Source organism: Hypanus sabinus, chromosome Y, assembly GCF_030144855.1.
Source record: "Hypanus sabinus isolate sHypSab1 chromosome Y, sHypSab1.hap1, whole genome shotgun sequence".
Lineage (NCBI taxonomy): Eukaryota > Metazoa > Chordata > Chondrichthyes > Myliobatiformes > Dasyatidae > Hypanus > Hypanus sabinus.
Window position 1 is genome coordinate 713,608 of NC_082740.1, and position 21,967 is coordinate 735,574.

Here is a 21,967-nt window from a genome sequence, read left to right on the forward strand (position 1 = left end):
TTTGCCACAGCTCCAGTTCCTCGGGCTCGATGTTGGGGTAGTCACCTCCTCTTGTTGTATTGTCTTCCTCCTCGTATGCCTGTTGCAGACAGAGTCTTAGTTAGCCCTTGGGAGGTGACCTTCATATGGAATAATGCCAGGGGCGATACTGATTACCTTCTCCACTATATCTATAGCCTGGGGATGGTGAGAGCAATGGAATTGTTGTTTGATGGATAAGGCATTGTAGATTTCTTCATTTAACTTTGCTACACAGTGGGAACTGTTATCTGAACTGAGAATTTTTGGTAGCCCATACAGGGGGATTATTTCTTGCAACAGTATTTGAGCTGTTGTCAGGGCTGTATTATTCTTGGCAAAGGTTGCCTCAATCTATCTACTAAACACATCTGTGATCACTAAGCAATATTCGTAACAATGCACTCTAGGTAGTTCAATAACATCAATTTGTAAACATTAAAAGGGACTTCCAGGTAAGGGAGTGGCACATTGTGCCCCCTTTCCCACATTGTTCTTACAGCATATGAAACATACTTCTGTCCTCTTTGCTGCTACTTGCTGCAATTTCAAATACCACTATGTTTACAGTGTTACGAAATCCCATAACTGGATTACTTACCAGCAAAGGTAGAGAGGTCCGTTGAAGTCTGATGGTACTATTTTAAGGGGCACAAAAATAAGATTAACACAAACATTCAGATAATATACGTCGTCAATACTCAATCTAAAAGCACGGGTATAATACTAATCATCAATAAGAAATAGCTCGATCGTTTGTCTAGGGGATAATGTATTGTCCGATGGAAATATAAAAGTCACTCAGTTCCTGCAGGCTTCAGCCTTTGGGGACCGCTGGGTTTTCACTTGTTGGAGAGAGAGAGATTTGTGAGAAAAGAAACTTGCCCGGGTCTTTTATGAAGCAAATCCGTTGAATCGGGAAAGTTGGCTCCCCGTGGGTAGTTCAAGAACATCGGTTCTGTGGTACCCGCCACCGGCTCCCAGGCGAGGGAACCGAAATCACATGGCTTCCTTCAAATGGCTTCCAGCTACTATGGGATCGTTAGCGTTTCTTCTGGTGCGTCTAAAGGGTCTGTTCCCCCAGACCCTCTTTTATACTTCCTCATGGGGTCTCAGATGTCAATCAGGTTGGGATGATGCAATCTCTCTCTCAACCAGCCCACTTTGCCTGAAGGATTGCACGTAGCATAATCCCCAATCCACAAATGTGGTCTCCAGGAGACAATGGCCAGGTCTCTTTCATTTCCTGGGTCCTCTGAGCCAACCCAATAATGCTCTTACGATTCTCACAAAGGAGGGGGCTCCCCCGCCCCTTCAGCCCCTCAGAGTTGTGTTGCATTCATAACAACAGCAAACTGTTTACCCTTCCCTCCTGTCAGAGGTGAGTACATATATGGATATAATCAATGAAGACTGGTAGAAATTGGGTAGGAACACAGACCCGTCCCGCAGGGGTGTACCAGAGGCCCATCACGGGACCCTCCTTACAGCCCACTTGTGATCATAGTCTGTGTTCCTCCTCGGGGGCGAACGACTTGCATACCCGTGCTGTCTGAGAAGGTAGGGGGTTTTGGTGGGGCTACAATTTCGAGTACCGGTGGAGATTTTATCAGTCTGACAGGTATGAGAGGAGTGTTTAATAATGGCCGATGTCTTTAGAAGCTGTAAGGCGGTGAGGAGATTCTGTACAAACGTAGCATTGTTAATGGATGTCCTAAGGAGGTGAGGAAACCCTGGTATTCCCAAAGCGCTCCGTAGACATGAGCTACCCCGAGGGTGTATCGAGAGTCACTGTAGATGTTTGCACGTTTGTTGGCAGCCAGGATGCAGGCACGTGAGGGCAAATAACTCAGCTTTTTGTGCTGACACGGCTGGTTGAAAGGCTGCCTGATCGAGCACCGTGTTATCTGTGGCCACAGCATAGCTTGAACATCTCCAACCTTGAGGGCCCGTGAAAGAACTTCCATCGACATACAAGGTTATTTCGGGGTCCTGCAGGGGTTGGTCTGTGAGGTCCTCATGGGTTGTAGTGAGAAGTTGATTTCACAGCACGCAATCATGTTCAGAATTGTCTGTAACCTGTTAGGAAAGTGGCTGGGTTTGAAGTGGAACAGTGAGAAAATGTCAGCAGTGGGTTGCTCAGTAAGGCTGTCTCATAGAGATTTGGTCGTGCCTGAGAGAGGTGCTGTGTCTCTGAGGAGGTCAAAAGCTCCACCACCTGAGTGGGAAGAGAGCACATTTACAGGCTGATGTTACCAGGGTAACATCTTACTGTCTGATACTGTCTTCCCTGAAACTCCACCCATTGGGGTCGCGTTCGTTGGCATGTTTGTTCAGACCCCTCGAACCCCAAGAGGGCAATGGTGGCCCAGAAAGCCGGAATCTGTGTTCCGACATTATCTCATGATCGAGTGTGGAAGTGGAGGCCTCCGTATCAATCATAAATGGAAATTGAATTCCAGCTAGCTTATCGATTACGTTGGGTTTGTCTTGTGGGTTGCTGCTTACAACAGGCAACATTTTCCAGCGTCATTTAGCGAAAGGATTGTTCATGAAGAATGGGGTGACTGTCTGGTTTGAAACTGGGCGTCTCTGCTGTCCCCAAGGGCACCTTGCCTTCCAGTGTCCTGGTCGGCCACAGTTAAAACACAGTCCAGGCTGAGCTCCCCCAGTCACGGGCACTCGCTGGGGTGGCCCATTTCTTCACTTGGGGGATAAGGTCATTGGGGTCGTCCCCTTATTGACATCACCTGGCTGGGTCCAGGGGCATATGGGTCATCATGCGGGGGGTAAGGCCATTAAGGGAATTGATCCCAAACCCGGTTTCCTGGTTCCAACATATGTTACGATACCAGCTGTTATCTGACCCCTGACGGTGTCCCTCATCGCATAGGACAAATTCATGCTTAACTGCAACTCCGTTACAGGTGGGTCTAGACTCTGTGCTGGGATCCCCTCAGTAAACTATGTCCCATCGCATCCCATGGTTCATAGACAGGGATAACCGCCAGCTGACCTTGCTCCCCCACCCTGGGATTTGGCATCAATCAGGTAGGTAACTGTCTCTGAGGTTCGGAGGGAGGACCTCTCTCAGGGACTGTGTTTATCGGTACTTCAGTTTCAACTTCTGGGATTGTTGGATACAGGGTATCTGTCCATCCCCTCTCCCTTTGTTTCACCCTTCCTCCCACTTTCATCAAACGGTCAGTATGCCGGCATGCTCCCAGGATCTCATATCTCATTTCCTATTTGTCGCTTTTGGCCTTCAGCTTTATTCCTTGATCAAGGCTTTCCATTTGTTACCACTATTTTTTTTCCAGACCATTTTTACAGCTTGCTCCCCCCAACATTCCCCAATTTCTTACATAAGATGTCACTTAAAACACTTAAATCTCTCTCTTTATCATGAAACAACTCATACTTTTAGCCTAGTGAAGTTCCTGTAGCTTTTTAATCACACAACAGATCTTGTCCCACTTTTTTGTCTTTTTACCAGGCATGGTATCTGCTGCTCAATTCTGCTGGTTTCTTTACTAGACCTGGATTATTACCCAACTTTAATTTTTACCCGATATCTTCACACCATGTCTAGTATTGAATTTTCCTACTTCCTTTAACAGACTTTAATTTTTACCCAAGACCTGCCACTTATCCAACTATATGGTTTTTATCCTTTTTTACCAGCCACGGTGTCTACTGTTCAGTTCTCCTGGTTTTCCTGTAACCGACTTTAACTCGTACCCGATTTTAACTTTTACCTGATCTGGGTCCCGTCAAACAGGAGTACTTGTCAAGGGGTACAGCCACAGGGGTACTCTCTAGTACAGGCATGGGCAAACTACGGCCCACCGTCCATATGCGGCCCGTTAAGCTTTTTAATGCGGCCCGCAGAACTTGATGAAATTATATTAAAAAACCTTGTTAACGTTTTTTCCCCCGCAATTCTGGCGTTTTCCCAATAGATGACGCACTCTATATACATTGACCTTTGTTGAGGTGCAGCGTATTACTCCACATTTGCGCTTTACTCTTTGTTCGGCTTGACCTATTTGTGTGAACAGGCGTTCGGCGTCATGAACATCAACAAAGCCAGCCACAGATCCAAGTTAACTGACCAACACCTCAGATCCATCCTGAGAATCGCCACAACAAAACTAAATCCAGACTTTGATGCGCTGGCTAAAAAGGGAGACCAACAACACTGTTCCCACTGAAATTAAAAATAAGTTTCTTCGTTGTGTTATGTAAAAAATGCATTTGAAAATATTTTTTTCAATAAGCCTTACATGTTACATGTCATTTCTGTTAAGTGATTGACATGAGTAGTGCGCAGGTGCACGTACGTTCTCAAAATAAAAAATGCGCTTCAGATCAAATAACGCACTCCGCATACTGGTGCACTGTCACTGTTCTGTCTTTGTGCTGGTCGTTGTTGAGTTTTGGCACGGGACAATTGAATAAGAAGGAGCAGGACAAGTAGACCTGCATCTCCTACCGTTTTTGAAATAAAGACAGTCAGGAGGAGAGTGATGATGATAATATCTTGAAGGATAACAGAATTTTCAGTGCTTTAAAATAATAACTGTTAATATTAAAAAAGCTGTATTTTATTCATTTAATTTTCAGTGTTTTAAAAGTCATTTCAATAAATAGCTACATACCATGAGACTTCAAAGACAGATATTTTGTTGTAATGCATTTGTTCATTTTCAATTGAAATTAAAGCACATGTTTTCTACATATCCCATGATATTTTATTTTCTCTTATGAGGTGTATTACCAAAACACTCCGTCCATCTGCTCCTGGTCTGGCCCCCGTCAAATTTTAGAACCCTTTGTGGCCCACATGTCAAAAAGTTTGCCCACCCCTGCTCTAGTACCTGACTCTTCCCCTTCCCCCTCCTGACTGTGACCCTCTTGTCTGTCTCCCGAAGCCCCGGTGTGACCATCTGCCTGTAACCCCTCTCTATCACCTCCTTTCTCTCCCTGACAAGACAAAGGTCATCAACCTGCATCTCCAGCTCCCGAACGTGGTCCCTTAGTTGCTGCAGCTCAACACACCTGCTGCAGATATGGCCATCCAGGAGGCTGGGAGACTCCAGGACCTCCAGAAAACTGGCCTCACACACATTGTTCCTTTCTTCAAATAACACAGGTAAACCTACCTCACCTCGTCCAGTTACCACTGAAGTCCGTTGAGCCAAAGCCCTATTACTCTGCTACCTCTCACTCCGCTACCAACTGGATTCGGCAGTCTTTTTTAAATTTTTCCCACTCTACTGCTTGTCATCACGCACCTGCGCAGTCTCACTTCTCTTTACCCTGAGTAGCAAAGTGCCTCCTCCCTGAAAATCCTTAGCTGTTCCACTATTTATTGCTTTGAATCTGGATGGAAAGGAAGGGTGAAGAAGCCAGAATAAGATGGCAGGGGAGGGGAAGGCACACAAGCTGACAAATGCTTTCTAACATGAGCACAAACTACCAGATTGTTACCATGCCTTTTTTTTCCTCCTACTTGTATATTCACTGAGCTTTGTCTCACCATTTACTCTCACTATACACTTGCCAACTTGGCTGAAGGTTGTAGTTATAGCAATTTTTTCTGCTCAGGTGAAGGTTTATCTTAACTCTATCTCACAGGTTTGGTTCATAGAAACTCATTTTTTTTTTAAATTACTAATTGCCCACTTTGAAATAAGTGGTCTAACAATTTTCATTAAGATTTGATACCAAATTCTTTGATTATTCCTGTTGTTCATTCAGTAAGCTTATCTGCAGTAGTACAGAAATGTATGAACCCTGCATTTACAATGCTTACATAACCTTTTTGAAAATAAGCAGTAGAAAATTATACATTAGACTTCCACTTTCTTTTAGTGCTGGGATCAGAGTTTTTGAAGTACATGGATGCCTTTAAGCCATATCTAGGGATTGGACTGAAGAATTTTGCAGAGTATCAGGTAGGAATTTGATGCCTCTTTGTATTGGGAAGGTTCTATTTGTTAGGTTGATGGAAAACGTTAACCAAATACCCTTCTAAAAGTGATCTCCATAAGATTACATTTCATTGGCTATGCAACAGCATGGATCATGAAGGCACCAGTAGAACTGCCTATTTTATTCCAATTGTTGAGACAATTATTGAATAGTATTTGATATGATAAAGCTGTTAACTCAAGTGTTTACAAACTTAGTTATTTTTGTTGAAGGTTTGTCTTGCAGCAGTAGGCCTGGTCGGTGATTTGTGCAGAGCGCTGCAATCTAATATGCTGCCTTTCTGTGATGAAATGATGCAGCTCTTGTTGGAAAATTTGGGGGTAAGTGTCTATGGAATCTAATTATAGACTTTACTTGAAAATTGTGCATATGTAAAGTATTTAAATGTATGGTTTGAGTACTACTTTAACATGGATTTGAGTTTTGAACTGTGCAGCAATAGATATCCATTTGCCCTTCCTTTCCAGAATGAAAATGTTCACCGATCTGTGAAGCCACAGATTTTATCTGTGTTTGGGGATATTGCCCTTGCTATTGCAGGAGAATTTAAGAAGTATCTAGATATTGTCCTGGACACGCTTCAGCAGGCTTCACAGGCTCAGGTAGACAAAGTGAGTACCACAAAAACATTGTAAAGTCATCTTCTGATTCTGGTTTGTGAAGTCAGTGTTTCATCTCAAATGTAAATTAGAGGGACCTCTTAGCAAGAGCATCTTAAAACTTAAGTTGGGTGTTAATTTTGAACATGTTTTCAACCTGTACAAGTTTTACATCTTAACATTTTAAATGGGTTTTTAATTAATTTTAAACTTTGTTCATTAATTCATATTTAGAAATCTCAGCAGGTAACAGGTCCTTTCAGCCCAGTGCGCCCATGTCGCTCAATTACACTGGTGTGACTAATTATACAGGCAGTCCCCGGGTTACGTACGAGTTCTGTTCCTGAACCCGTCTTTAAGTCGGATTTGTACATAAGTCGGAACAAGTACATCCGGTATTATTTAGCGTTAGTCAAACGTTTGTCATAGTATATAGTATATATTTTACCTTTCTATACATATAAAACACTTAAGAGAAGTATGTATTCCAATAATTAAACCACCGTGTTGCTTAGTAATAATTGTAGCTTTCATCAGGGCAGGGCCTTTCACATGCTCCATTATTCTCACATTATCCGTTATCCTTTAAAATTGTTCCGATTGTTGACCGACTGTAGCCTAACGCTTTTCCAATGACCGATGGCGTTTAACCTCTTTCCAAACGCTTTAGTATTTCCACTTTATTTTTAATTGCGGTAGCATCCTGTCAATGGCACAGAATCACTGCGGGCAGCGGGTCCTGACCTATGCGAGCTCCCAAGGTCTGCTGGGTCCTAAGGACCACCGCACTGATTTCCCCAGGTCCTAAACTCCACCACACTGAGACAGGCTAAATGGGACAAGTGGGGGCTGTGCTGGGTTTGGGTATTTGATCCTCCACAATATTCCGCATGGGAATTTAAACTGGAGATGGCAGTGTTTTTTTTTAGCGGTCGAGTTGTGTGCTCGCCGTCAGCCTGGCACGGATGGTACAGGAGTCACTGGATCGAACTCGGAAACCTTCGTTCTCCAGCCTGGCGCTGATCTCACTGTGCCACCAGCCGACCAGAACGGTGGGGGGAGGGGTAGGATCAGAGTGAATCTTACTAAGAAAAATTTAAGCCAAATTCAAAGTTAAACACAGTGTCAATGGCAACAACTTAAATGGGGGCAGTGTCGTGATCTGACTTAAAATGGCGGACGGCGTTCTTCTTTGGTTCATAAGTACAAGTTGTCCCTAAGTCGGACGTTCGTAACACAGGGACTACCCGTATTATTAACCTGAACGTCTTTGTAGTTGGTGAAGAAACCAGAGCACCCAGAGTAAAACCATACAGTCACTGGGAGATAGTGCAAATTCCTTGCAGACAGCAGCCGCAATTGAACCCTGTTTAAGTGAAGGAATTGTTGACTTTGTGTCAAAGTTTGTGGACAAAACAAAAACAGATGGACAGGCGAGTAGTATGAAGCAGGATGTCTGCAGAAGGACTTAAACAGATTGGGAGAATCGGCAGAGTGTCATGGAATATAATGTAGAAACACATTTTCATGCACTTTGGCAGAAGGAATAAAGCTGTGGACTATTTTGTAAATCAGAAAACCCAAAAAACAGAGGTGCAGAGGGGCTTAGGCTTTGTGCAGGATGAAACCTATCATATATTGAAAAGCCTGAATTGACTGAATGTGTAAAGGATATTTCCTACAGTGGACCAGAGAGCACTGCCTCAAAATTGAAGAGTATCTATATAAAACAGAGTTGAAGAGATATTTCTTCAGCCAGATGGCGGTGAATCTGTGAAATCAATTGGGTGTATTTAAGGTGGAGTTTGCTAGGATCTTGATCAATCAACATCATTGAGGCTGTGGGGAGAGAAGGCAGGAGAATGGTGTTGAGAGGGATCGTAAATCAAACATCATGTAATGATGGACATATTCAATGGCCTAATTATGCTCTTGAGTCTTATGGTTTCCTGGCACTACACTTACATTATACTAACCACTACACTACCATTACTATGTGACAGAGTGTTCTTGCATTAAAATCTTGAACACTTGTACCTTTTCCTTGGCTTTGCAAACAAGAATATTAAAATTCTAATTCATTTTTTAGACAGATTATGATATGGTGGATTACCTAAATGAACTAAGAGAAGGTTGTCTGGAGGCATATACTGGCATTATTCAGGGGCTGAAGGGTGACCAAGAGAATGTACATCGTAAGTTTAATTGTATAGTCCGATTACATCTAATTAGATTAAAATGTTGTTAGCTTTACAATTTACAAGTTTTCTTTCTTGTAGCTGACGTCATGTTGGTACAACCAAGAGTAGAATTCATTCTTTCCTTTATTGATCACATTGCTCGAGATGAAGATCATACTGATGGAGTTGTAGCTTGTGCTGCTGGATTGATAGGGTAAGGATATAATGTATAATTTAAAAACCTGTTGGCTGTTAATGATTCAGATTAATTGCTTCAAGTAGGTAAATGGCAAGCATGCTTTCCAGTTACATTACAGTTTATTCACGCTTATAGATTTGTACTCTGAATGCATAATTATACTGTGTGGCTTATTCCTTGTTAGGGATTTTCATTATGAACTTTCCAACCCATGTAGCTGTCTGGCAGTCTTCTAAAAGATGTTACTTGTACCAATCTTAACTGCTTTCTCTGCTCCTGGTTCCATAGATACGAATCTGTGGTGTGTTTGTGTTCACTTTTTCAAAATACATACATTTTGAAAACCTGCATGACTTCCTCAACTTTGGGGGGCAGGGAGGAACTGGGTTAGGGAGACTGGATTCATGATTTCCACAACACTGCAAGTGGGAACTGGAATAGAGAGACCTACTTTATAATTACCCAAACTCTGGGGTAGGGAGAAATTGGTATAGGGAGACTGAATTTCTGATTTCCCCAACTCTAAGCTAGGCAACTGGAATAGAGAGAATAAGTTCATGATTCACACACTAGTAGGGAACTAGGATAAAGAGAACACAAAGTACACTGCAGATGCTGTGGTCAAATCAAGACGTACAAACAAGCTGAATGAACTCAGCAGGTCGGGCAGCATCCGTTGAAAGAAGCAGTCAACATTTCAGGTGGAGACCCTTCGTCAGGATAAAGAGACATTGTTCATGATTTCCATGTTTGGGAAAGGGAACTGGGCAAGAGAAACTGAGTTCTTGTTTTTCCAGTTTCTGGAGGTAGGGAACAGGGATAGGGAGACTGAGTTCGCAATTTCCACAATGCTGCAATACAGAGACTGAGTTCATGATTCAGTAACTCCAAGTTGAGGAGGAACTGTGCTAAAAAGATTGAGTACAGTCACCTATCTATACCCCTTATGATTTTATATACTTGTAAGACTGTCGTAATGTTCTGGAGAGAGTCAAAAGAGGAGTTTAAACTAGTTTGATAGGGGAGTGGGATCATGGATTAGTACGTGGAACTACAATGCTGTGGCCGTTACTGAAGCTTGGTTGGAGGAAGAGCAGGATTGGATGATGCAGGTCCCGGGGTTCAGGTGTTTTAAAAGGAATAGAATGGGAGGTAGAAAAGAGGGGGAGGGGGTAGTCATTGCTGGTCAGGGATAGTATCAAGGCTGTAGAAAGGGAGGATGCTGCAGAGTGAGTGTCCACTGAATTGGTCCGGGTGGAAGTCAGAAATAGGAAGGGATCAATCACTGTGCTGGGAGTAGTCTATAGGCCCCCAAATAGCCCTTGGGACACCAAGGAGCAGATAAGCAGGCAGATTTTAGAATGTTGCAGGACTCAAATACCACCCAGTTGAAAGGAAGCAATAATCTCAGCTATACTGAAAGAAGGCAAGGATAAAATGGAATACAGGTCATTTAGACCAATATCTGATCTTAATGTAGATTATAGGTTATTTACCTCCATCATGGCCAAACAATTAGAGGAGTTTCTACCCATACTGATACGTAACGATCAGACAGGTTTTATACGACAACGCCAGACACAAGACAATATACGAAGGATACTTCACATTATGGATCATACACAAAAAATAAAATCGAAGAATAGTGATAAGCGTGGACGCTGAAAAAGCATTTGATTCGGTTAATTGGAATTTTCTTTACAGAGTTTTACATTGATTTGGTTTCCAAGACACAATTATTAAAACTATACAGACACAATATGACAATCCTACTGCTAGGATTAAAATCAATGGATATTTATCAAATAGTCTTACCCTAGAAAGTGGCATGAGACAGGGTTGTGCATGGTCACCACTACTCTTCACGTTATATCTGGAACCATTAGCTCAATACATCAGACAAAATGAAGATATCAGGGGAATTACTATTAAAGGGACAGAGCATAAATTGACTTGTTATGCAGATGACATTTTGATCTATCTAGGGCAACCAATATACTCTTTACCTAAATTGATGCAATCCTTTGAACAATATGGTCAATTATCAGGATATAAGATCAACATAGATAAAACCCAATTACTTTTATATTACTATAGCCCACCAAGAGAAATTGTAAGTCAATAACCCTGGGCATGGCACACAGAGTCTTTCAAATATTTGAGCATCATTATGCCAAAAGATTTGGCAAAATTATCAGCCTGTGGCGACCCATTTCCTGGCACATCCGAACCGGCTCACAATTAGATAGCCTACGGGGGTTTGCGAGCACAGAGCTCTGGAGCCTCTGCGCCACGGGGGGCAGGTTGAGGGAGGCTTAAAAGTGAGGCTGAGGATTTCGAATAAAGTTTTTCCTTCGACTGCAGTTACTGACTCCGTGTCATAATTTTAGCGCTGCATGTAGCACACTGCTACAAGCCTTTATACAAAAAAATAAGGAAGATGTGGCAAGACGGAACTTGATTCCTTTTTTCAGTCTCAGTTCAAGGATTGAGTCTATTAAAATGAATATACTGCCCAGACTGCTATATCTCTTTCAGACCCTACCAATAGAGATTAATCAAAATCAATTCAGTGAATGGAACAAGATGTTATCAAGGTATATTTGGCAGGGTAAAAAGCCTAGAGTTAGTCTCAAAACTTTGCAATTAGCAAAAGAAAAGGGGGTGGGTGGGGCCTACCTTCTCTTAGAGATTATTATTTTGCAGCACAGTTGAGAGCTGTGATATGTTGGTGCAACCCATCATATGACGCTCTATGTGTAAAACATTGAGGAGCGGGTACTTCCCATCCCCATACAAGCAATTTTGGCTGATAACAACCTGCAAAGGTACAAAAATACTATTGATAACCTATGGGTGAAATTGACTCTTAAAATATGGAAAGCTACTATAAAAGAATATAACCTAGAGGGAGATATTGCAATTCTTAAATGGTGTGCATATGACTCAGATTTTATACCATATAAATTGGATGCTAGATTTAAGGACTGGACAGCTAAAGGAATAACAGTTCTTTGCAACATAATGAAAGAAGGAACACTGTTCAGTTTTGAAATGCTTAAAGAGAAACACTTTTCAGAAAAACATGATTTTTATCGGTATTTACAGATGCGACAATATGTTAATAAGACGCTTAAAAATGTAACCAAGGCAAGTTCATGCTTGATAGAGCTCTTTAGAAAAGCATATAATTCAGATAACAGTAGTAGAATCATTTCAAGCATGTATAAGGGGTTGTCAAATCTTAAAACACATTTGACTTCATACATTAAAACAAAATGGGAGAAGGAAGGAGGGATAATTATATCTGAAGAAGAATGGACAACAAAATGGAGATATCAATGGGAAGTGTACCAGTTCACAGAAATGGCGAGAGTTTGGATGGAAAAACTTGATAAGATATTTTATTACACCCTCTCAGATATCACATTATGATAGTATGCTGGAGAAATTGTGGAAATCAAAATGCAAATCATTTTATTTTTTGGGACTGCCCTGTTATTTTAAGGATAGGATCTACGAGCATTTGGAGAAGTACAGACTACTCATGGATAGTCAACATGGCTTTGTGAAGGGAAGATCATGCCTCACAAGCCCGATTGAGTTTTTTGAAGAGGTAACAAAAGAAATTGATGAGGGTAGGGAAGTGGATGTGGTCTACATGGACTTTAGCAAGGCATTTGACAAGGTTACTCATGAGAGACTCATCCAGAAAGTCATGAGGCATGGGATAAGTGGAATCTTGGCTGTTTGGATAAAAAATTGGTTAAAGGAAGAAAGCAGAGGGTTGTTGGGGAAGGGAAGTATTCTGCCTGGAGGTCGGTGACTAGTGGAGTGCCGCAGGGATCTGTCCTGGGACCCCTGCTCTTTGTGATTTTTATAAATGACCTGGATGTAGAGGCGGAAGGGTGGGTAAGTAAGTTTGCGGATGACATGAAGATTGGAGGAGTTGTGGATGGAGCTGTAGGTTGACGAAGGTTACAAGAGGATATAGACAGGCTGTAGAGTTGGACAGAAAATTGGCAGATGGAGTTCAGTCCGGACAAGTGTGAGGTGATGCATTTTGGAAGGACAAACCAGAAGACTGAGTACAGGATTAATGGTCAGTTACTTAAGAGTGTGGATGAACAAAGGGACCTTGGGGTGCAAATCCATACATCCCTCAAGGTCACTGCACAGGTTGATAGGGTAGTTAAGAAGGCCTATGGGATGCTAGGCTTCATTAACAGGGGGATTGAGTTCAAGAGTAGAGAGGTCATGTTGCAACTCTACAAATCTCTGGTGAGTATTGTGTTCAATTCTGGTCACCTCATTATAGGAAGGATGTGGAAGCTATGGAGAGGGTGCAGAGGAGATTTACCAGGATGTTGCCTGGTTTGGAGAACAAGTCATGTGTAGCAAGGTTAGCAGAGCTGGGACTTTTCACTTTGGAGTGTAGAAGAATGAGAGGGGACTTGATAGAGGTCTGCAAGATTATGAGAGGCATAAATGGGGTGGATAGTCAGTACCTGTTTCCCAGGGCACCAATAGCAAACACCAGAGGGCATATGTACAAAATTAAGAGAGGGAAGTTTAGGGGAGACAACAGGGGTAATTTTTTACACAGAGGGTTGTGAGTGCACGGATTGACTTGCCAGGGATGGTGGTTGAGGCTAAAACAGGGGTATTTAAGAGCCTCTTGGACAGGCACATGGATGAAAGAAAATTGGAGGGTTATTGGGTAGTATGGGTTTAGTACTTTTTAAAATATTATATGGGTCGGCACAACATGGAGGGCTGAAGGGCCTGTACTGTGCTGTAGTGTTCTATGGTTCTATGTCCAGAGAAAATTGCTTTAGAGTTTTTTTTTAACTAGCATTGGAGATTCATACATTAATTTCTACAAACTTTTTTAGAGATTTATGTACAGCATTTGGGAAGGATGTACTGAAACTAGTTGAAGCAAGGCCAATGATTCATGAACTTTTGACTGAAGGAAGACGATCGAAAACAAACAAAACTAAAACTTTGGCTACATGGGCTACAAAAGAGCTTCGAAAACTGAAAAATCAGGCTTGGTAAGCTGTTAATGTTATTTTATTGAGCACCTCTAGCCAATTGAAATAGATCTGCTAAAATGTAGAGCTTTTCTCAGTCTTTTTCAGTGTTTTTTATTGTAAGTAATGGCAAATAATATTTCTTTCAGACGTGATGTGGTGTCTAGAAATACAAGCACTGTTAAAAAGTTACATGGTGTAGATTTTCTTATTTCAAAGATATTAAGACAAGGTGCATGTATTTTTGAAACTTACCCTACATAGAGTATTCTGTTGTATACTTCAATGTGTTGAATCCAAGACTGGTTAAATTGTCAGCAGGATAAAGTGTTTCCATAAATTGGGCTTCAAGTGAAATTCCAAGATAGAAAATTTTTGAGGCTTGTGTTTAATTTTTTCCCCTCAGCCATCCATTTTAGGTAGTTGTGGGCATCTGCAGTTTTAGCGTAGCTGTATACATAACTTCCCAATGAAACCAATTTCTTAAGAACACGACGTGATAGGAAGTTGCAGCTTTTAAGAGATTTACTACACCATGGAATAATTATTTAATGTAAATAAAAAATAGAGTAAAATCGATGACAAACATAAATTTCCACAAATATCCACTTTTGGAATGGTGGTATGAAGATATGTCTCTGCCAAAGGAGATGTGAGGCACTCCTTCCTTCTGCTAGCCTGCAGGTCACCCTTGGGCAAGATGTAGCAACTTCTTAGCCTGCTACCCTTCACCCCTGATCGGATGTACGAGCATATCACATGTCTTGGTTATCTGATGACTGATGCCAGGCAAATAATCTATAAATTTAGAGTATTCATAATGGCTGGGGTCAGCCATCTAGTAAAGGCACTGCCCAGAAGAAGGCAACAGCAAACTACTTCAGTTATTTGCTAAGTATATGGAAATACCATGATCACCTGCATCATATGGCACAGCATATAACGAATGAATGAATGCAATTTTAATTCTCAAACTGATGTGCATTGTGCAGATGAGAAGAACAAAATGAACTCAAGAATGTTACTTTCAGGAGGGTTTTCCATGAGTATGTTTTAGAAGGTTTTCAATGTAAAGAAATCTGAGATTGTTCATAAATCAGTCATTATGGAATTAAAATCAGAATCAGGTTTAATATTGCCAGCATATTTCATGACATATGTTAATTTTGCAGTAGCAAATTAATTAATTTAATTAGAAATAGTTTATTTAAAAAAGAAAGTGAAGAATGAAAGGAAGATGTCCATTGAATTACACAAATTTGAATATTGCTGGTGAACTGAAACCTAGCCATTAAATATCTATTGTAACAGGAAAATTTTCTCAGTAGTGAAGAGCCTTTCTGTCAGATTATGGTGATGGGGCTGATTAGAGCTTTCGAACTACAGTAGTGTTTTGGAATTGTTTTAAGAAAACAGTTCATATATTTAATCTGAATGATGTTGCTAGAGTACAGAATGAACTGTGATCATAAGTGTACAATGCAGAAGATAGATTATTTCTGTGAATAACCAGAATTAGTTCTATTATGTATGTGAAATTTGTTGTTTTGCATCACCAGTAATGTTCAATGCATTAAAAAGTACTAAAAAATTATATTATAATCACTGGAAAATAATCCACTGAGGTTCTGGTTTGAATGGTCAATGAAAATTGTGTATATATTGATGCCCTGGGAGGACGGTGGAGTGAAGTTGCATGCAAAATGGCCAAATAATTTTGAGATCTTAGTTTATGCTTTGATTGGCTGAGTAACTGTTTCCGTTTTCTATAATCATCTGGAAGTTGCTATCCACCAGGGGGAAAGGTACAGTTTTGGGTAGTTGCGCATCTATCAATTGATCTTGATGACTTTTTATATTACAGATTTGTTACAACGCTGGGATAAGGAAAACATCTGAGACCCCACTGGAGTTCTCAAATCTTTGGAACAGTATTGAGTGTGAAAGGATGTTGAATGTTTGAGAATGTGCGAATGAGTGAGTGAGGTTTGCATCACACTTGATCCAGCAGTATCCCGGATTGAACGCCACAACAAAGGTCAATGTAACTTGCAACAAGAAGGAAAATCCGATCTTCAGCCTGGCTGATGTAATCATACTATATGGAAATTGATGCATGAATTATGAGGTTGAGGTTCTTGGTCGGCTATAAGTGAGTGAAAAGGCATACATTTTCTGTACTTAAGATTACAATTTACTTAAAATGGTTAGCATTTGCATTAAAGAGTTCAATCTACTGAAGCAGCACAATGAAAGTTACTGTCGGGAAACACTGATGAATGCTCAGAGCTTCCTTGTGCGAAGCTTTCAGCTAGACTTCAGCCTAGTTTAAGGAGATGGTATCCCCTTTTTAAGTAGCTTGCATTGGCTATATTTTAAACCCTTGGATCTTGGATTCACACATCATGCCATTTAACTTATTCCAACTATTCTGAAAATATCCAATATAGTTTCTCTAAAATACAATGTAATTGTATAGACCTTTAAAAAAGGTAACTTATTTTTAGCAGTGTTACTGCCATTTAGCTTTGGAAAAACAAAATAGATACACTGTGTCTACGAGAAGACTGGGATAGATAAATAAATGATGCATATAGGTGTTCTTTTTCCATACTTCAATGAATGTAGGCTTACAAAGGAATTGTGTTCAAGCAAATGTGGTGGCTAGGGACAAATAATTTGATATAGTCTTGGTGTGATGATAATGGTAATTATAAACCTTGTGTGTCTTGTTCCCCCCTTTCACCACCATCTTTGTTGACCAGTTGTGTTTTTTTTTAATTGATGGCATTTTGGCTGCAAATGGGCTGAAGCCTTGTTGCTTTTTCTTCACACATCATGAAGGATACTACCTTTTAAAGGCAGGAGAAAAAGACTTCCTTTCCCTTGTGTAAAAAGAATTAAAATTAAAAGGTGTAAATGATGCAGAGGGGTTTGAAAAATAAAAGAAATCAAAATGGAAATACATCACGCCCTGAACTGCCAGATAGTGCTTTGGAAATCTTTCCCTTCAATTTGTACTGTAGCAGCTGAAAATAATATGAGTGCCAAAGATATAATAATTTTATTCAGGTTATACTTTGGATTTCTAAAGAGTTTGGAGGAAAAACAAATCAAATTTCATATTGAAAATGGGCATGCAAAAAGCCATTGAGACTGCTTGGTGAATAGGAACATAAAATAAGTTTTAGATATCTCACTACACTTGGTATCAGACATTAATTAAATGGCACACTTGTAAACAAAGTGGCATATTTTTTCCAACCAGATCTGAATTCAAACTGTCAAAATGTTACCCAGCACAGCTTGTACTTAAGTTTTACATTACATTATCATGGAAGTAAATACTTGTTCCACACAATGATTTGGATATGTGCCTTAGTGTCAGAGTTCAATGGAGTTATTTGTACAATTTCAGTGTAGGCTGAGAAGAGAGGCACCATGTATTTACACTGGCAAAAGGGTGTTTTATCCAGTTAATAATTGCAAACTGGGAAAAGTCTAGGCTTTTTCATGCCTTTATTTTGTACTTTGGAGATCGTACTGATGGGGAATTCTGATCATTCCTCAGTGCTACCTGTTGCTGTCCTGTGGGCTTTCAGCTGTAGAAAACAGGATAATAAAGTACACTGAGAAATAGAAAATATCTGTGTCATCATTAATGTGATGTTTGTTTTGTTCTTGTTGAAGTTCTAAATTTTCATTATCTATAGAAAAACATCTTAAGAATTACTGGGTTCATATGCATCTTTCATGAATGCATTCACATTAATTAATATGAATATATATGGTTGAAATCTTAATATTATACTAGTTGCTGTATAACTAATTGTATTAAAGAGAATTTACCCAAGACACAGCAGCAATTCAGCTCATTGAGTCTGCTGCACCATTCCATCCAGCGGATTTATTATCTGAACCCAATTCTGCTGCTTGAAATACATCGTTTGACTTGGATTCAAAGGCCAGTTGCAGCAATGAATTCCACAAGTTCAGCAGCCTCTACCTAAAGGAAATCTTCATCTTTATTCCAAAGCATGCCTTTGTATTCTGAGGCTGTGCCTTACCATAGAATTATCCTTTCCAGGCTATTCAATATTTGATTTTTCAATGACATCCACCCTCCCCACTCATTCTCAGCAAATGCAGGTTTATATGCTCCATATACTAACTTATGAGATTGTTCTTGTGAATATATTGTATAATGTATTTCTCATATGCAAAATATATTTGTGCATATTTTGATGAAGGGCAATTTGCATCGGAGATTGTTAGTGATTACCTCTCTGCAAGAAATAAGTCCTATATGGATTGCAATTCATTACTGGGAATTTTGGGTGGATTTGAATTAAATTGACTTATCTTACTTATATTTATATACATGAGAAATAAAAATCTTTGTCTCCATTCAAATGTGCAATTTACAATGCAATGTAAAGTTCTTTTTCTTTGCAGCCGTCCATGAAAACAGAGGAGTGTCCCAAAGAATGAATGACAGTTAGATGTTAGAGCCCCAAAGTCCCCGCGCCTCCCAACTCATGCATCAGCAGCAAAGCAACAATGGTCCCCTCTCCCAACAGCAAAAAAAAAGCATCGGCACCTGCATCAACCAATGTTTTTGAGACATTGAGGGAAAGTTCTTATACCAGTATGTCAGGGTGATGACTTCTCTGTAGGTTGATGACTTCTCTGCTAGGTGTTTGCTGTTGTAAATAAAATTTCTAGTTTTAACTCTTCCAGAATATGGTTTGTTCTTAGTAACCCACGGTACGGGTAAAGAACATAACATGGTGCCAGAAGTCAGTCTGGAAGAATAATTTGTTTCGCGAACATGGGAGAAGCAAAGATAATTTTTTAAAAAGTGTGAACTTTTTCATTGTTTGCTAACAGCTTTAAAAATGGAAATTTTGCAACCCCATTGACGCTTCAGCTGACTAGAAACATAGGTGGAACTGGAAAAGATTTAAACAGCATTTTGAAATCCATCGGCAATTGGAGCAGAAAATAAGTTGGAAAAACGAGCGGCGATTCTACTCCACCTGATAGGGGATGGCGCAATTGAGATATATAACCATTTTACTTTTGGAAATGGAAATAATTTGAATCTAAAAATGATAATGGACAAATTTGACACATTTTGTATACCGAAATGCAATGTGATGTATGAAAGGTAATATTTTTTCCAATGTTGGTAGAGACCTGGTTAAACAATCGATCATTTGTTACGGAGTTGAGAAACCACAGTAAAAGATGCTAGTTTGCAGAGCAGACAGGCTCTCTCATTAAGGACAGAATTGTTTGTGGCATTCAGGATAATGGTCTGAGAGAAAGTCTAAAGAGAGAACTTAGACCTGGAAAAAGCTGTGTTGCTTTGCAAAGCTTCTGAGACCGTGATGTCACAGGCTAAGGAACTTTTTATCGGGAATGGCTGCATAGACGCTGTAAAACACAAACGTTTTAGAAAAAATAAGGAAGCAACGATGAAACGAACAGAGAGCAAGACATTAGGAAAAACTTCATGATGGCTGTGGGCAGCAGCACCAACCTGAGAAGCATATGGGAAAATACAATGACTGTGGTAAGAGTAATAATTTTTCATGCTGTTGCAGAAATAGAAAGGAAATAAGTAAATGCTGTGCTTGGAAATGAAAGTGAGTTTTATATAGATGTGCTCTGTGAAAACAAAGTAAGAATGACTGAACATTTGCAAGTGAACCAAAACAATATTCTGTTTAAACTGGATACTGGAGCACAAGTAAATGATCTTGCAGAATCTGAGATTAATGCATTAAAGCCAAGACCAAAATTGCATCAGACAAATATAAAAGTGTCTGGGTATTCAGGTGCAGAAATTCCAGTTAAAGGAACATGTGTGGCAAAAATATCACAGAAAAATATTGTGCACACGCTTTTATTTGTGGTAGTGCCAGAAATTGTACAGTCACTGGGTTTATCTGCCTGTGAGAAACTGAATTTGTTGAAAAGAGTCTTAGTCCTGGACAGTGACACAGAGTCAGAATACAATGACTTGATGAAAGAGCAAGAGAGAATAGAATTTGATCCAACATGGCAAAAGTAAAAGAAGTTTGTTATCAGCATCTGACAAAGCATTGCCACCAAAACCAAACTTGCCAGTACAGTACAATACAGATCTGAAGTCAGAGAGACAATAATCAGGATACAAATGAAGAAGTGAAAGCACAAGTGAAGGAATTGAGAGGTTTTATTGAAATGATGAAGTCTCAGCATAAGAGATTACACAGTTAATGAATGAATTGCAACTTATTCTCAAAGACCTCAAGAAAGCCAACTTCAGATTTACAGTTAACTGATGCAGTCCAAACAAAACACGAAAATAACAATGAAACACAAGAACTGTGTGAACCACTTAGAAGGTCTACTGTTCATAATCCCCCAGAGAGACTGATAGAGACATGTTAACTTGTGCACTTGTTATGATTAATGTTGCCGTTGTTTTTCTTTTTAATGAAAGGAAGATGTGATATAACATGCCACGTGTAAGAATGTGATTGGACAGACTTCGGATGCATCGAGAAACTGGTGAAAACATGCTTGACGTTGGCTGTTGTAAATAAAAGTTATGGTTTAATTCTTTCAGAATATAATTTGTTCTTAGTAACTCATGGTACGTACAAAGAACACAACAATGTCACATGGCATTGAATCATATTTGCTGCTTGCTGGGGAGGAGGCTGGGTTGGATCTTCTGCACAGGTGTGCTGGGCTCCTCTCATTGGGGATGAGGATATTTGTGGAGTCTCCAGCGCTTAGATCTGATTTGTTGGTTGTGGGACCCCTTAGCTCTGTCTTGTTACTTGCAGCTTAGGGTGTTTGGCATGCAAGTAGTCCTGTCTCGTGGCTTCACCAGGGTGACGCCTCATATTGAGGAATGCCTGGTGTTGCTCTCGGCATGCCCTCCTGCACTCTTCCTTGAACCAGGGCTGATCAATGGCCTGGCGGTAATGTTAGACTGGGGGATATGCTGGGTTATGAGGTTACAGATTGTAGTTGAGTACAATTCTGCTGCTGATGATGCCCCACAGTGCCTCATAGATGCACAGTCTTGGGCTGCTAGATTTGTTCGAAGTCTATCCTATTTACCACAGTGGTAGTGCCACACAAACCGATGGAGGGTTTCTTCAATGTGGAGATGGGTTTTACTCTCCACAAATACTGTGGGGTGGTCACTTCTACCAATACTGTCCGGGACAGATGCTTCCACGGCAGCCTGGTGAGAATGAGACTGTTTATCCATCCCTCACCTCCTGCTGTAGTCCCAGTCTAGTAGATGATAGTAAAGAGGACTTGGCAGGATCAACAAGGTTTTGCCCTTGTCATTTCCAGTGCCTTGGTCAATGCCAGTTTGCCCATCCAGGTTCATTCCTTATTATTGTTAGAAGTTGGATACAACTGAATGGCCATTTCTGATGGCACTTAAGAGTCACCTACGTTGTTACAGCAGAACAAGTCCCCTTCCTCCCTTCCATCCAGCCTTACAATATTGACATTATACTGAATGTCAGGAAGACCAACAAATTGATTTTGGATGTCAGAAAAGATAATATGAGGGCACACATCTGTACATCCAGGCCATCTTCAAGAGATGCCTCAAAATGTCAACATCATCCAGGGTATGCCTTTTTTCTCCTTTCTATCATCAGGGAGGAGTTACAGGTGCCTGAACATTTCAAGAAAAGCTTCCTTTCTGCCATGAAATTTCTGAATGGAGATTGAACCCAAGAACTCTATATCATTAATTAATATTGAGTCCTGATGAAGGGTCTTAGCCTGAAACGTCAGCAGTGCTTCTCCCTATAGATGCTGCTTGGCCTACTGTGTTCCACCAGCATTTTGTGTATGTCACTAATTTTAATATCTCCAGCAAATACATTTTTTAAATTTTCTGAACTCTTTTAA

The 21,967-nt window shown here is 40.4% G+C and overlaps 1 protein-coding gene across 1 annotated transcript in view; it reads left to right on the top strand.

Moving 5' to 3' along the window:
* Positions 1 to 18,800, top strand: part of LOC132385331 (importin subunit beta-1-like) — a 70,064-nt gene extending 51,264 nt beyond the window's left edge. The window contains exons 16-22 of the mRNA XM_059957352.1: positions 5,896 to 5,978; positions 6,228 to 6,335; positions 6,483 to 6,626; positions 8,704 to 8,809; positions 8,894 to 9,008; positions 13,889 to 14,050; positions 15,894 to 18,800. Coding sequence (XP_059813335.1) covers positions 5,896 to 5,978; positions 6,228 to 6,335; positions 6,483 to 6,626; positions 8,704 to 8,809; positions 8,894 to 9,008; positions 13,889 to 14,050; position 15,894 — 719 coding nt within the window. The 3' untranslated portion in view covers positions 15,895 to 18,800. The remainder of the gene's footprint in view (positions 1 to 5,895; positions 5,979 to 6,227; positions 6,336 to 6,482; positions 6,627 to 8,703; positions 8,810 to 8,893; positions 9,009 to 13,888; positions 14,051 to 15,893) is intronic.
* Positions 18,801 to 21,967: the final 3,167 nt, after the last annotated feature.